The 16322-nt window shown below is 38.7% G+C and overlaps 1 protein-coding gene across 1 annotated transcript in view; it reads right to left on the bottom strand.

Annotated features, from left to right (window-relative positions):
• The window catches only part of LOC118236723 (X-linked interleukin-1 receptor accessory protein-like 2), a 140041-nt gene that overhangs the window by 35729 nt on the left and 87990 nt on the right, over window positions 1-16322 (bottom strand). The window contains exons 4-5 of the mRNA XM_035435307.1: window positions 15816-16002; window positions 15236-15389 (exon numbers count right to left, since the gene is read on the bottom strand). Of these exons, the coding sequence (XP_035291198.1) occupies window positions 15236-15389; window positions 15816-16002 (341 nt within the window). The remainder of the gene's footprint in view (window positions 1-15235; window positions 15390-15815; window positions 16003-16322) is intronic.

The raw sequence follows: 16322 nt of genomic DNA, 5'->3' as shown, positions 1-16322 counted from the left end.
TGCTTCTTAAATCTGGAAGTTTTTGGTCAACCTAATTTTCAAAGGAGTTATGGTTTTAGACCAGGGATTAGTAGCACCTTTCAAAGTTCAAGCATATGAGTTCTTATCACTCTGGAGCACAGCATGGCCCAACTTTAGAAAAGTGGGCACTCAAATCTTAAGCACTCAATCCCCCCCAGGTTATGCACTCCACAAATCAACCTTTTCATTAAATAAGGAAAATTGACAGGCATCAAGATTAATGCCTCATTTCCTTCTTCCTCTAAGTGAAAAATTAGATGACACTCATTAGTGTTATCACTCCATTCCAGTTACAATATATGTGGCCCAGAAGAGAGGCCACTCATCTTTGGATCTTTCTAATTAAAACTTTTGTGGCCCATTTTTAGAAAGTTCATGCAAAGGAACGTTAAAATCCCCCTCCTGAATTATATTTGGAGTATTCAAGCATTAAAAAAAATTAGGACATCAAGGAATTTAGTCTCATACAATGTTTCGAAACCTTATGTATGCAGGGACAGACTTTGTGAATAACTAGCAGTAGCCTACATGAAAAAAAACACATTCACACATTTGTACTCCTTTGCATTTAAGACACTAGTTGAACATAAGAATGAACAACACAAGCTAATTTCACCAGTGCCACCTTATTTATTGTTCAAGAATCAAACTCATCATCATGATTACTATGCTTTCTCTGTACAACAGTCTGTGATCATGTCAAACTTAACCTATAAGCCCATTCTACAGAAAACATTGTTTAAACTATTCAATGAAATAATCTATGGTCATTTTTTTGGTACTGGTGTTATTTTCCAATATGCAAAGATTGCTGGGAGATATGTCTTTGTATGCTGTCGTCCGATGTCGAGTGTCTATTTGTCATAACTGTTAGTTTTGGTGAGCAAAGCTAGCTAGCTGAGGAAGAGAGCAAAGAGGAGTCCTAGCTACAACTAAACATTGGCCTATCAAAATGCCTTATAAACACAAAAAATAGATCTCAGAAGAGAAAAGAGAAAACGGACCAGGACAGAAAGGTAGACAAGTCACCAGAGTTGCGTCAGAGCTCGGGACCTGAAATTGAAGGTGATTACTGATAATTTTGTAAATGAAGGCTCGTCAGATGCCCGTCAAATGAGTGAGTACTTTTCAAGGGGATTTGTGTTGGGTTTCTGATGCTGCCAGCCTGTTGTAGTTTCAATTGGGCCACCGCCATTTGTCTCAACAATTGTTTTTTTTTTTATACAGCAAAGCAGCAGTACTGAACGGTAAACCTTGATCACACGGTAAAATAATTCAGATAATGATAACCATAATCCACATGCATTTCTTAATGGGTTAGTTCACATTTTTAGAACCAGGTCTGCTGAGCTACTCGCCACACATCATGTGATAAATTGGTGGGCTCAAGCCCTCCCAACTTGTGTACGCATAGCTCACTCTCTGTTTGCCGTTAGCTTTGTTAGCCAAATAACACTGATATTGAACAATGGCTGTGTAAATATTACGATCAATAAATAACACACGTCAGACCAATATCTGCGTTTATAGGAAGCAGTGTATTTTTTCCCTCCGTTTTTGGCTGTTCTTATCTGTGTAAAAAATGCAGACCTCTGAGTCTGATATTAACCTCTGGACCACAAGCATATAATTGAGCATGTGCATAAAATAACAATGATCTTGAAAAATAATGCCCTCTGGCACACTATTTAGCAACTGAATGACCGACGCAGTGACCATGCCATCGCATAATGAAATCATTTGATGTTACTGTAATTTTGAGGAACAATTTGTATGCATCATTGGAATCATCAACAATTTGTTAACACAACACAAGTTTAGTAGAAGCACCATAACAGCAATTTGATGTGTGAGAAATGGGATGTTCTCAAATTCATAACTCAGCATGATAGTTTCATAATGGTATCTGCATTTCAGCTACAATCACTCATGATATCCTGCCCTCACCAAGACCTTATTTCTCTGCCAACTCTTTCGAGGAAGAGGATTGCCTTTCATAATGGTTCCCACAGGTTTCATCAGTAAATATCATCTTTCTGAAATGCAGTTTTATTTATATTGAAATACTGAAGCTCCTAAAATAATACAAATGACTTAAATACATATTTATAAAATGCATCATTGATGTTCCTCCTCTTTTAGAGTGTGTACACACAATTTACAATTTACACACAATTTTAATGAAAAAGACAGACAAAGTGAGATTATTTTTTATCACTGTGGTTGAATGGATTACTTCAGGTTTGTATGCTCTTTCTTTGTGGTATCCAGAACCTGATCACTTGTCCTTCTCTCCTGTCTTAAGTATTATCATGTTGCTTCCACTACCACTTATACAAAAAATCAAATAAAATCCCTGAGGTGTCAATGTCTTACATACATATGCGAAGGCATGAGGGAACATTTTGTGATGCTAAGGAAATGCAATTTGTGGCTGTTCTTCCTGTGCTGGCGTTATGAAATTATGAATCAATTTTTGTTTTGCTACCATGCTGAACGATATACTATTAGTGTTTTTTCTTTTCTTTTTGTAATAATACACAGTTAAATGATCCCACAGTCCATTGCTTCCTCAAATTCACATTCTCTACCTGCTCCATTGGTGGTAATGTATCCCAGGAGCAACTTCAAAGACAACGGGCTTGTTGAGAATGTGATGGATGTCAGCCCTATTAATTATCCAGCTCATTACAAAGGGAAAATAAATCACTTTTATCTGGAGTCTATCAAGTCTGGCACAATGGGCCACCGCAGGTTTCCCCCAGTCTCCTGGTTTCATTAAAAAGCCTGTCACCCTCTTGCTTTGCAATAAGGCATTCCTGTCACCATGTCCGATTGTCAATTTCTACAAAGGAATTTGAATACAGCCACACAAAGTAACTTATTTCACCTTTCTTCCAAAGGATACCATTAACTCGATAATCTCCAATAAAGTGAACTCAAACCAGCTCTTCCCAGACGAAAGCAATTTCAGTAATTTAACATCAGACTGAGGGGGTCAGTTACTTTTAACTGTATACTACTTTAGAATTCCCTCAACTAAATGATTTAACCTCTTCTCCAATTTGCTCTGCATTAGTTGAGATGACAGCCTCTCCTGCACGTTGGCATTAGATAAGTTCCCACCCCTTTCCTGCAATCAGTAAACCAGTGATTAATGTCAGAGAAGGATAGGGCCCTTCATTCATTCTTCTAACGAATCCTGGTGCTCTTCCCTCAGGAGACTAAGGCTGCGATCACACCGGACACGCTCTAACCGCTGGGAGTTTGAAGTGTTTTCTACGCTGATTTGCACCAGGCGCCTCACGCTTATCCGTCCAGGGCTCCTTGGTGTTTTCAGGTGCACATGCGGCTGAAAATCATCCTATTTTGAAGCGCATTGAGGAAAAAGTGCTTCTCTGCCGTCCAATCGCATGAAAAAAGAGGCAGGCCTTGATTCTGCCGTTAGATTCCACTGTAAATAAAGAAGATGAAAGAGAAGTTGGTCGTTACAGCTTCTGGCCACTCAAAGTTGTACGATTTCACAAATCGTAACTACCATGACAAAAATAAGCGGTCCAAGGCACTGCGACAAATTAGTGCCATGTGGATGTAGACAGCAAGTTATTTTCGGGCGAAATTAGTTAGCTAATGCCATTAAATACATTATGCAAGTGATTGACAGGAGTAGAGTGTGGTTGCCTGGCAACAGCAAAAAAAAAGACTCCTCCTGCGCCTTTTTCAGGGTAGGCTTCATAAAATCAAGACAGGCAGTGCATCTCGTGTTTTTAAGCCAATAAAACGCATCCGGAGTGAATGCAGCCTAATGCTGCCTGACAGAAATCGTTCAGAAGAGATTCTTGTGCCGTTGTCATCTTCTGAGCTTTATTTGAAGTCTCCTGACGCAAACGACGCAAACACAGGAGCCATTTGGATCAAGAAGATGACACCCCCTCCAAGCGATCAGACTATCAACTCAACTCCCCAAGGTCACACCACTGACCGCCACCAACAGCTATAAAACAGGGCTTGTGCCATCTCCAATAAGATCTTTGTCTGGGGAGGAATTAAGAGGCTGGAAGGTGGAAGGCAGTGGCATCAGGTTAATTAAATTTTCCCTTTCTGCACTCCTGATGACAGTTCCTTCGTTATTCTGTGGTCTCACCTCTGCTCCTGAGCGTGGCAAAACCAGTCCATTTATCTACGCTCTCTTAGCTTCAGTCTACGCCATGAATTCTAATGTGCGTCCGTCAATAAGATGCCCACCATCCGACAAGGGGAAAAACCCCTGTAAATTCTCCTTATAGTATTTTTTGAAGGAAGCTAAGTGCCAGAAGATTAATTCAGGGCATTTGAATGGGAATGCAGTGATTTTGAGGAAGAAAGTGACAAAAAAGAGGAGGGTTGGAGTTGGATTTTTGGGGTAAAGTGTATATTTAAAAAAAATGGCATGTGCATCTGAGCCCCGAGGACGACACATAAAGGCATTACTGAAAAAATACTCAACAGAAGTAAATCGAGATCTGGCAACAACCTTGCAAATGCGATGCGAAAAAGCGATTACATTTATATGTATCATATGTCGGATGCATAAATTCATTATTGCAAGAAAATTCCTCAATATCCAAGTAAACAAAGACATGGTTTTTATACCTGCTGTCCACTCAAAATATGCATGTGCAGGTTTTTATCTTTGTAGGGTGGTATTACAGAAGTGTGCCCCTTATCAGAGCCCCAAAGGGAAACAGACTGTGTTTACTGTGTTGACAGGGAGTCAGCGAGGTTTGATAAAGAGACAGTGCGCATTTGCAAAATATCCTATACTGGACCAGCATTACGTAACCCTTAGGTTCCCCATGGTACAGTGTAATCACGTTTCGTATTGCTGGAAAGGTTGATGTCATGGGGAACAAGTTGGTGTCTTTGGTGGTGCGGCATAGCAGGTGCTGACTAAAGATCTTGAGACCTATAGGTCAGCATCCAGCCAGCTGCAAAGGTTATCCCAGCGTGATAGGCTTACAGAGATAGTACAAGTAAGATCATAGATGTATGGTTTTGTCACGATTGTGTCTTTATTTGATGACATGGGGTTTTTCTTTGATCTTTGGGTATATACGTGGAAAAGTGGAACAGTTTTGGGGAGACTTGTCAATACAACCTCCTGCGCACCATTTGTGCATAGCCATTTCACTACACACAGACTTTTGCACCATTGTATATTGCCATTATTGAACACACTGTACAATACACTGCATTCCCTTTGCCCTGACATTTCTCTTTGACTGTTGCCGCTGCACACCTAGCAGTTTTAAGGTTCTAACAAACACAGAACTCTACACCTCGAAGGATATCTACACGTCATAGCCACTCGCCTATACACTAGTGCCATTGCAACATACACAACTGTATCTACAGTATGCAGACTACACATGCCAGAGATATGGCCATGTCTACCAAGATAGATAGCAATCCATATTGAGCCACACTACTGGCGGATCATTTGCAGTCTCCTTCTATGTAAAACTGTTAGCAAAGAGGAAAAGTTAAAAAATTACGTAGGAGTCAGATAACTAAGATATCATTAAATTAATCCCGTTCCAGTAGCCCCAGGTTAAGACTACTCACGTTCCTTGGCCACTCAGATACTTCAGCTGGTTGGTGTATCCGAGGGTATTCTTACATCTTCATGTTTGGAGCCCCTACTTCACAGAGTAGGGGCTCCAAAAAAACAAAAACAAATGAGGCATAAGCATCTGATACTACACTGCCTGGCCAAAAAAAATCGTGCACACTAATATTTTGTTGGACCGCCTTTAGCTTTGATTACGGCGCACATTCGTCGTGGCATTGTTTCGACAACCTTATGCAACGTCACAGCGTTTATTTCCGTCCAGAATTGCATTCATTTTATTCATTTATGCGGCAATAAAATGAAGTCAGCTGAAGTCAGCTGAGTACCTGAATGTACTGAATGACCAGGTTATCCCATCAATGGATTTTTTCTTTCCTGACGGCACGGGCATATTCCAGGACGACAATGCCAAGATTCATCGGGCTCAAATTGTGAAATTGTGAACTGAGAGAAAACAGTGAAATGGTAGCTGGTCAGAGGAAATTGGGCTCCCCCCTATTGAGTCTTAGTACCCCTCAAGGTTCCTCTTACCTCTGGCTAGTTTTGTGGGGGTTTAGCCCAAAGTATACCATGAAGTATATTAGGAGAAACTCTTTGTAAAAAAAAAAAAAAAAAAGAAAACACAATATAAATAATACTGGATTAATTAATTGGTTGACTGTACTTCTCTTTCACATTTCCATCACCTGTCACTTCCAAATTAATGCAATTAATTTAAAGATTTCAACAGAATACAATATTACGTGGATGACAATCTGACCTTCTTCCTTGCAAGCACGATGCATGAAGGCAGAGGCAGCAGGTTTTGGTTGAGCCTTATTAATGGTGACTGGCTGAATCTCCTCCCCCAGGCCCCCCCTCCCCTCACTTGTGACCCCAATGGAATTCGAATCTGAAGCAGACCAGTGGATCAGAGGTTATGATTTAGATGTCGTACAACAAACCCATGAATATGTGGAACAGTGTTTTTAGGAATTATTTTTTTCCTTTCCACAGTTTCTCATACAGAAATGTATTGTACTGCATTCAGAGACCCATTGATTAAGGAATAAGTAAAACATAAAAACATTAAAAATGTATGTGGATTGAAGCATTATTTAAATGTACTGGATTGCTTCCTTTATATAATATCACAATTCTAAAGTTTTAAACTGTATTTTACAGATGCAAATTGAAGAATAAAAACATAGCTCATGAAGGGGGGAAAATGTCTAACTTCAGAGGTGGGATGCAAATCTGTCCCAAATTGATTCAAAATGAATGGTACAGTTACAGTTCACATGCATGCACTACAGACCATTAAACACCGGGAAACTTTATAATGAATCAAGCAGTGACAGCTTGCCTTCCATTTAAAATCCCAAAGTGAAAAACAATCTTCAAAAACCACTGTCATGATGATGATGATGATCAGCTGCCAGTTGCACAAAAATTGCTGTCAAGTTTCATAACTAACTGCACTCCACGACTAACTAATTGCACTCTTTGTAAACACACCTTCACATCATTGCTCAAATTCACCAAAAAACAAGAGATACAGCACTGCTTTTTTACTTATTGACAAGAAAACTTTGGATGTCCATTCATTACCTTGTTCAGCACACAAATGTACGCAACATGAGAATTCAGGCTTTTACATGCTGTTTCATTTAACTTTATCTGACATACAACATATAAGTTGTAGTTTTTCTGACAAAAAAAATGCACCACTCCTGAGTCCATTTTGTCCCAACACTTTTGGTAAAAACGGTCACCCTTCTACCACCAAAATTCATAAAATGTGTATTGCCACTGAAGCATGTTCACTCTTGAGAGCATGATAACCAAAAGTTAGATTACCTTATTTCGATTAAAAGTAGAAATATATTGATGAAAATAAGTTGTTTTTGTCACAGATATATTGCCTTTAATGTGCATACAGTGCCCTCATAACGACTGGAACAAAGACATATTGTTTCTTGATTTGACTCAGTACTCCATAATTTAAGATCTGTTACCAAACAATTCCAAAAGAAGCAATTGAACACACCTGACTAATAAGAAACACCTGTGAAGTCTTTGTCCCAAACATTATGGAAGACACCGCATGTCTTATTAAAAGAGTGAGTAACAAGCCAAAGTTATGATTATGAGTAGCAGCACTACATAACTTGATATGGTATAGCAGTATTATCACATTATAGTTTTGGTCTGTGTACCATGTTTAGTATTTACATCCACAACCACCACCCAATCTAAGTATTTTGATAATATTCAACACAAAGGAGTGCTATACTGGACAGTCCACCTGCCCCACATCCCTGTATTGCTACAAGCACAGTAGGTTCAGTGCTAAATCCACACTCAAAGAGAAAGGGTAAGCGAGGCAGATTGCAACATTTCACTTCTGTTACTTTCGGTTGAACTGTAATTGACAGGAATGCCCTAGAACATTACTGATGGTCTATAATCATAGCAAAGACATGATTATACAGGGGTGTTGCCAGGAACGACATGAAGCAGAGTAACTGCAAATCTCTGGAGGCATGACTGTATTCAGGATAGAGCACGGCCTCGATTGCTGTGCTGCTTTTATAAAATGTTTAGAGTATGCATAAAGAATTGATGACACAATATAATTTATTTTGTAATATTATTTGTAAGTAAAGGTTTGTGCGTGGAGTGACACTGTTTGCAAACTGGCTGTTTGATTAACTGTTATTGTATTGAATTCACCACCACCATAGAACTCCGTCTCAGCCAATCAGCATCCAATATAAAAAAAATAGTTTCATAAATCTTGTTTGTAGGTGACAAATATTTACATTAACTAATATGTGTATGTATTTTTTTAAATAAGCAAAAACCTAAAAGCTTTAAACACTGGACATGGTGAGTGAGCCTGTGAGGATAATACTACCTCTTTTTAATGCAGGCTGAATAAATAAATAAATACCAATATCTGCATCCTACTTTTTCAGATGAAGACTTCAAGAGAAGCCAAACAATGGCAGGGTCGATAGAAGGCTGCTTCTCAGGGAAAAGGCTTAAATTTTCAGTGTCTTTTATTTTCTATCTGCATGAGTCACTCTTCCAAGGTGATCGCGCTCATCCTGTTCAAGCTTGTTGAAAAGAAGAGGTTTCAGGTCTCATGATAAATTGCACTGTTGCCCCAAATGACCGTAAATCAATCTATGTCTTACTGCCCTGTCATCTGTCATTTAGGAAGCGACTACACTGGCGCTGAAGACGACTTGGCAACAGGACCACTGTAGTCTTAAACTGCCATTATACTGGTTGCTAAGAATGTTGACTCAGATGACAGTGTTACAATGCTTTTTAGAAATCTACAAAAAATATCATATTGAGAACAAACTTTGACCTATTTCAGGTATATGTGATTGAGCCTTCTTAAACCAGCGAAAAATATGGTGTGATTTTTTTATTTGTTTCAGCATGTACTAAAAGCAGAAATAATGTTATTTGTGCCTTTTGACTACAATGAGTACAGTAATTACAACCAACTTTGAAATACTGCATTCCATTTCAATCATCACCTGAAGGCATACCTGGTCATTCGTCAGCATTTGATTTGTTGCTGTTGATCGAAAGGCCATCTTTTCAAACAGCCATTTATGTAGCACACACTGGCCAGCCTTAAGTCCTTTTTTCTAAATGGATACAGTTGGTGACCTCAGCGGAGTGTGTGGCATGTTGAGTTGGCATGAAGCAGTTCATAGGACTCAGTGTAATAATTTTCATCAAAATAATTACTTCCTCAGTGCTAATTAAAAAGCCAAATCTGATGTTGTATGTTCGTATTGCCTTGGCAGCATTACAGGAGTGTACAGTGTCAGAGTTAAAGATTTCTTAGAATTTAGAGACATGACCAGCTAGGGAGCAAAAGCAGTGTATGGAATTATGGCAAGCTCACAAAGAAGAGTCACTACCACTTCCACTGGCCAGCTACATTATGGAGGGAAAAAAAAAAACCTTTGGTCTCATTTTTCAATGCTGCACAGACACAGGTCTGTATTAGTGGGCTTACTGAAATGGGTGATATAAAGATGATTTTTTTTTTCAGAATTTGGCAGAAAAAAGGGAGCTCAGAACAGAATGATGAGCCAATAATTTAACTGGCTGCCAGCTCAACTGATCATGGAAATTTAATTGGAACAACGGTAAACAAAATGTAATTTCATGTAAATTATTCTTGGGATTTCCCCCAGTTTTAATCCTAAAATGGGCTTTAAATTAGCTATCGATACATCCATAAATCCATTGATCCTGACCTCTGCTATAGATGGCTGTTTCAGCACGTATATCTATCTCAACCACCTTCCACATCTAATGTATTAATGTTCATTCTGTCTTGTTATCTGTTGGCGTGGTACATCTGTAGCCTTCACAGATCATTTTCCATTTTAACATCCCTTAAGCAATTGCACATCCCAGAAACGTCAATTCAACGCTTCAATAACCTGCTTAATTACAATAATGATTATGTTTAAATATTATATTTATAATGCGAATGCAGTGCAATGAGTCATGTCACAAAATCTATCAGCTTTTAGACTAATTAAAGTCGTATCAGTAACTGTGTTTCCTTCTATATTTGTATCTATTGTACTAAAATCAGGTCATGTAAGGACAAAACAACAGACTGAACATATTTTTAAAAATCTCATTCATATGCTTGTTTAAGAGAAAAAAACTTGGAAATTAAGACTACCAATACGCAGTGGTAAATGCTGGAGATCATGAAGAGATACAATTAAAACCAAAATTAAAAAGGTTCATTTAAATTTCAAGGTTATTTAAATGTGCTGCAAAGCCACAACCTAAGAGTCTGGTAGGGAGCTTAGAGTAGAGCATCTCTCAGCTGTGTATGGGTCTAACAGACTGAGCATCCTCATGTCTCCCCTGTGTCCTGAAGCGAATGTTATCCTCAAGCTTGACAAATATTCAAAGTTACAAGCTGACACGTGCAAAATTCTTTTTTTATTTTGCACACATTCGCGTGATTCCTCTTTTTTTTGTCCCACACACTTACACAATTATGTCTTTGTTTGTTATTTGCACAGATTTGGCCCAAACATTACAAACAGTATCTTACTTGATTACAGTCCATTATCAGGTCAAATTGTGCACCTCTATAAAGCACTAATGTAGTCTGAAGGGTAGTTAGAAAGGTGTAAATACTACCTAAGAATTGTGTACTGTTCAGAAGGTTTGTAGCTGCTTTGTCTACATCTATTAAGCAAGGTGATAAATGCTAAAGTGACTTTGTGCACATCTGAGTATTTTGAGAGCTTTAAATTATTAATTTCACAGAGAAGCTACAAGCCTCCCAGTGGGATACAACAGATGTCTCGTCTAATGACATTAACACCCCAGCTTTTGAACCATGAATGGCACTCTAAGATGCTACACACATTGATGCTAATACAAAAGACATAATAGACCTATGAGTTGGTACCAACAGATATTTTGCTGGCATACAGAAAATTAGGTTTGTGATGTCTCTGAACCAGAAGTTTGATTGACTACCCTAGTCTCATGCACTTTGCATCACCATGGACACATGTCATCCTATCAGCACCAAGGGTATGAGACCAGTCTCAAACATTTTATGATTATATAAGCCTCCAGTCTGCCCTAAAATAATATAACTAAATCCACTCTGAGGAATATTGGACTGTGAAACTAGTTGGCTTTGAAAACATAAAAAAGAAAACCAGCCACACGGAAGTTTAATTGTAAAGCTGGTTAATAATCTGATCACAATGATGTGAAGGGACATGACCAGGTTGGTTTGACATGGGGAAGTCAAATTTTTGGAGGCAACAATTGGACGGAGTGTAGCACAGTGGGTAAGGAACTAGACTTGTAACCGAAAGGTCGCTGGTTCGATTCCCGGGTAAGGACACTGCCGTTGTACCCTTGAGCAAGGTACTTAACCTGCATTGCTTCAGCATATGTCCAGCTGTATAAATGGATACAATGTAAAAATGCTTTGTAAAAAAGTTGTGTAAGTCGCTCTGGATAAGAGCGTCTGCTAAATGCCTGTAATGTAATGTAACAATTAAGTAAACAACAGCTATTCTAGAATGAAGACCAGCTGCCTTTGATAAAAACAATGTAATCTAACTAAATCAATGGTAAATATTATTTGTAAATCCTTTTAAATAATGTCAATAAAAAGAAGAAACCAGAAAAATTAGAAAAGTAAGGAACTGTTTCCATATCTGGGAGAAATGACTGTGGTGCAGAGGGGAAAAGCTGCTATTGAGAATGTAAAAAGTAAGAAAAAACTTGTCCCTGGAAACTATGATTTGGTGTTTAATTTGCTCACACAAAGAGATGGGGAAATAAGGCTACGAGTGGGATTTAGAGAGCAAAGAGGAGAATTGCAACCATACCAAGAAGTATAAATGGCCAGTGTTTCTCCATGTCTCATAAACTTGCCAAAATCAGAGTCTGATCATTCTGATCATCAACAAGATCTTGTATGTTTTTCCTCTCTTATTAACATTATGATTTGCATACGATTATCTGATAGATACGGATAGAGACGGAATGTGAATTGGCAAAACAATCACTTAAATCCAGAATTTTTATTTTTATTACTCTGGATTGAAATTTACTTAATTCCAGGTTAGATCCTGTATGCGTGAGTGCCAATTCCTTGGTTTCTTCCTTAATTTGCTGTATAGAACAATCTAACTGGGAACACTTTTTCAATGTACAAGTTACTCACACATACAGTACAAAGTACTGTCTATAAGTCATTCATTCAAACTTGCAAAACCTAGGCCTGCCATTAAAAATATTGACATCAAAATGAGGCCAAGTTACAACAAACAATATTGGCTACCTTAGCTCACACAAATTAAACAACCTACCCAATGTTTCCTAAATTTCATGTAACTTTGCCCTGCATTTTTTCATCTTACCACCTTAAAAGGTGTATCTGACTTGACTATGTGTGAGTAGCTTGGAATTTTTGCATGGTGAAAACATTTACTTATATATTGAGACATCATTCCTTTTTGTGCTGTGTTTGTTAGGAGTAACGGATGATAATAATGCACATAACTGTATGAATCTTAAGGCAATTAAATCTAGAGACAGACATGGATACGCATACATACATGCAAACACACATTATATATCATAGAAATGCATAGGCTTGAATTCAGTCATCCTTTACCTTGACCACAATTCCCAACCCTAATTACTCATGTCTTTCCCATAGATCTAAATGCAGATGTCACTTTTGTCACTGTTCCAACTGAAACACTGGCCAGTTGAGCAGTCTTTCTGAAGCTCCTTCCACCCGTGCCCCAAAAATGAACCCTCTTTCAAAGACACTTAGATATTTTCCTCTTGCCATCTTGATCCAAAATCAAGGTCAACTGGGTCTAATCAGCATTTTTATACATGCTACAGAGCATGATAGAATGTTAATTGCTTAATTGTATCATTCAATACACCTGTATGGAAGCATCTGCATTCATTATGTTTCTTCACTCATTTTTCAGGTTTTTTTCTTTAATTTGTCTCCCTCTATATATGTATGTACGATGAATGTATATACATGTGTTTGATACATGTCACATGAAGAAAACTACATTTCTGTATCAAATATCTGTGGTCATCTTTCACCCAACATCTACTTTTATATCTTTTACCGAACATGTTTCTCGTCTGGTAGCAGCGTGTGGCCTGTGGAAGAATAACAGGACCTGACAATGTTTGATTGACCATACATCGTCCTCTTCTCTTTGTTTCCCTTAACCTCATCACACGGTTCACAACCCTTAGACAAAGCCCACTTCAGAATCTGCCACATGAAGCAGATCTTCAGTCAGGAAAACCACGCACTGTTGCTTACAGTAGTTTAAAGAGATGTGGCAGCTCATATTTTTAAATATCTCAATTTAAATATTTGTATGAGTCTCATAGTACTGAACTGTATCACGAACAAGTTCTATTACACTTACTGTAATTTGATATAACAGCTCTGATGTTACTATAGCAGCTCTGTGTGGAGGTATGGCGGGATATCTCATTCCAGACGAATGCATGCACAACATTAGGGAAACCTGATGGTTTGCCCTTCTTTTGTAATTTTCTCTACTTTATACAGGCAGGGGGAAATTCAGAGAGGGTTACAGATAGAGATGAGATCAAAGTATAGGAAGTGTCATGGTGGGGAATCAAGCCCCCAACCACATGAGGCATTCATATTTTCACTTAGCCGCCTTACAGACTGTGCTACATGGCCTTCTCAACCATGCCATCTTGATTCATGCAGTGACTGCAATGTGTTTTCCTCACCACAAGAGGCACTTGATAATGTTGCATGCTTTAAATAATCACAACCAAAGTAATTCATAACTCACGCTCATTGCTGTTTCTTTTGAAATGGTTATTTTCAATTTATGCGGCAACATACTCCTCACTGAGCCACAGCAGGGGAACAAATAGTTTATCCATAAACACACCTTGCATCCCTGACACGTCAGAATACAGGGAAACTGAAAACCTTGCTATTACACGACTCATCAGATGTGCTTTATTTTCCTGAATGGCACGCTTGTTGCAGACAGCCCCGATTTTGCTCACGGGCACGTACACGCGCAGAGCAAAGACTTCTGGGAAAGCTGGCAGTTTGGCATTTCAGCTCGTCGCGTGGTGACCCGCTAAACGGCTGCGGCAGTGTTAGTACACTGTCAGCCCAGCCCTCCTGCCCATGTGTCTGCAAGCGCATGTTTTGGGAGAATACATTCCCAAATAAATTACAGTGGTGTCTCCCTTTTAGGTGGCATCTTCTAATGTCCAGTCTTATGATCTTAATGCATTCTATAAATCACATGCACAACATACAGTTTCTGTACAGTTTCTGACATGTTCTCATTCCACACAGTACATTATAACAAATTATTCCGTGTATTGCCTTTTCATTTATAATTATAATTAACCATAGACAGTACTTAGCCCCCAGAGGTTCCAAGCAGTGTTCTGGGATTATGGTCAAAAACCTTTCCTGTTGCCCTCACAACCATTCTGTATCTCCGGAACACCGCTGCCATGTTTCTTAGCCTCTTATCTTCTGAGTGTGTGTGTGTGTGTGTATATGTGTGTGCGTGTGTGTGTGCGTGTGTGTGTGTGTGTGTGTGTGTGTTCTCCATTGCATAAGATTACATTCACTACGATTATCTTATCCAGAGTGAGAAAGTGAGGAACATCAGCATTAGTAATGCAGTGAAATATCACCAAGAAGACCTAATTATAATCAATAAAATTGCACTTCAATCACACACACATGCACACATATACTGTACATCATTACAGACTGGGAACTAATCTTTATAAATGGCACTGACACCGTAGTTACTACCTTGCTAAAAGACAAACACAACTTCTTCCCACAATAACTTTAGGACCTGAGATAACCTGGTTTAGCTAGGGACAATTTAGGGACTCATGTTTTTTGTCCTTTCAGGTGCAACTATTGTATTCATGATTTTGTCCTTCTGAACATCTAAAAAATGCATTTAACCATAGATGGTCTGCCTTTTAAATCTGCATATTAGAATGGGGAGTATAGTTGCCTACCTGTGACTTTTAACTCTGTGGTTCGCCGCACCAGTCTGCTTCCGTACTTGAGCTCACATGTGTAATTCCCACCATCCTCTTCCTCAATCTCAGGGATCCAGATAGTTGTTCTGTTCACCACTATTGAACTCCTCCATGTTTTCTTTTCACACTCCTGTAAGAACAGGACCCACAATTGTCATATCCAGTCCTAATTACTATGTAATGTTTCTGTCCTAGATTCCGTGACCACATGCCGGTACATGAGGTGCACTTTTTTAAGCATTTATCAGGCACTCTTTTACATAGTATCCATTTTTATAGCTGGACATTTACTGAAGCAATTCAGGTTCAGTACCTAGCTCATGGATACAATGGCAGTGCCCTACCAGCCCTGCAATCTCTGAGTTATAACCCTACTTCTGAAAAGGCGATTTCAACCTTCCTGCCAGATTTTTGAACAATCACATCATGAGATGTATGTGGTGCATGGACCCATATTAATAAAACAAAAATACAATTAAAAATCAGATCTCATCTACATTGCATTAAATGATGGCATTACAAAAAAATACAATGTCCACAAACCAATGGTATTTACCTTGTACCAGGCAAGAATGGGCTGTCTGTATGGAGCCAGGTAATCTTCAATGTCAGGGCAGGTAATGGTTTTGCTCTTTGTGATCTCGGCCTTCTCCAGGTAACGGATCTTGCTGCTGTAGCAGAGATCAGAGTCTCTGTCCTCCACCGTCAGGGACATGGACACTTTCATACAGTATGTGGAGTTTCTGCAAGGGACAGAAACCTTTACATTTCTTACACTACCTTCAGCAGTCTGCTTTGTGCAGAAAGCAATTACTGACTCCTTTTTTCAGTCTTGTTCATGGTCTAAGTATACAAAGGGAGTTAGTTAGCAAACATTAGCACTTGCAGACCAAAAAAGGAACATGTAAATTGTTTTTTTTTTTTTTTTTTTGCCATTTTAATGGCAGTTAAAAGTACCCACTTTTCAGTTTTTGGTTCATGCTCTCAGTAGTTAGTTAGCAAACATTAGAACCTGCAGACCAAAAAAAGAACATGTAAATTGTTTGGCATTTTAAAAACGCAA

This window comes from Anguilla anguilla, chromosome 9, assembly GCF_013347855.1.
Source record: "Anguilla anguilla isolate fAngAng1 chromosome 9, fAngAng1.pri, whole genome shotgun sequence".
In the NCBI taxonomy this organism is placed as follows: Eukaryota; Metazoa; Chordata; class Actinopteri; order Anguilliformes; family Anguillidae; genus Anguilla; species Anguilla anguilla.
The sequence above is the reverse complement of the archived record's forward strand: the minus strand, read 5'-3'. Positions and strand labels throughout refer to the sequence as shown.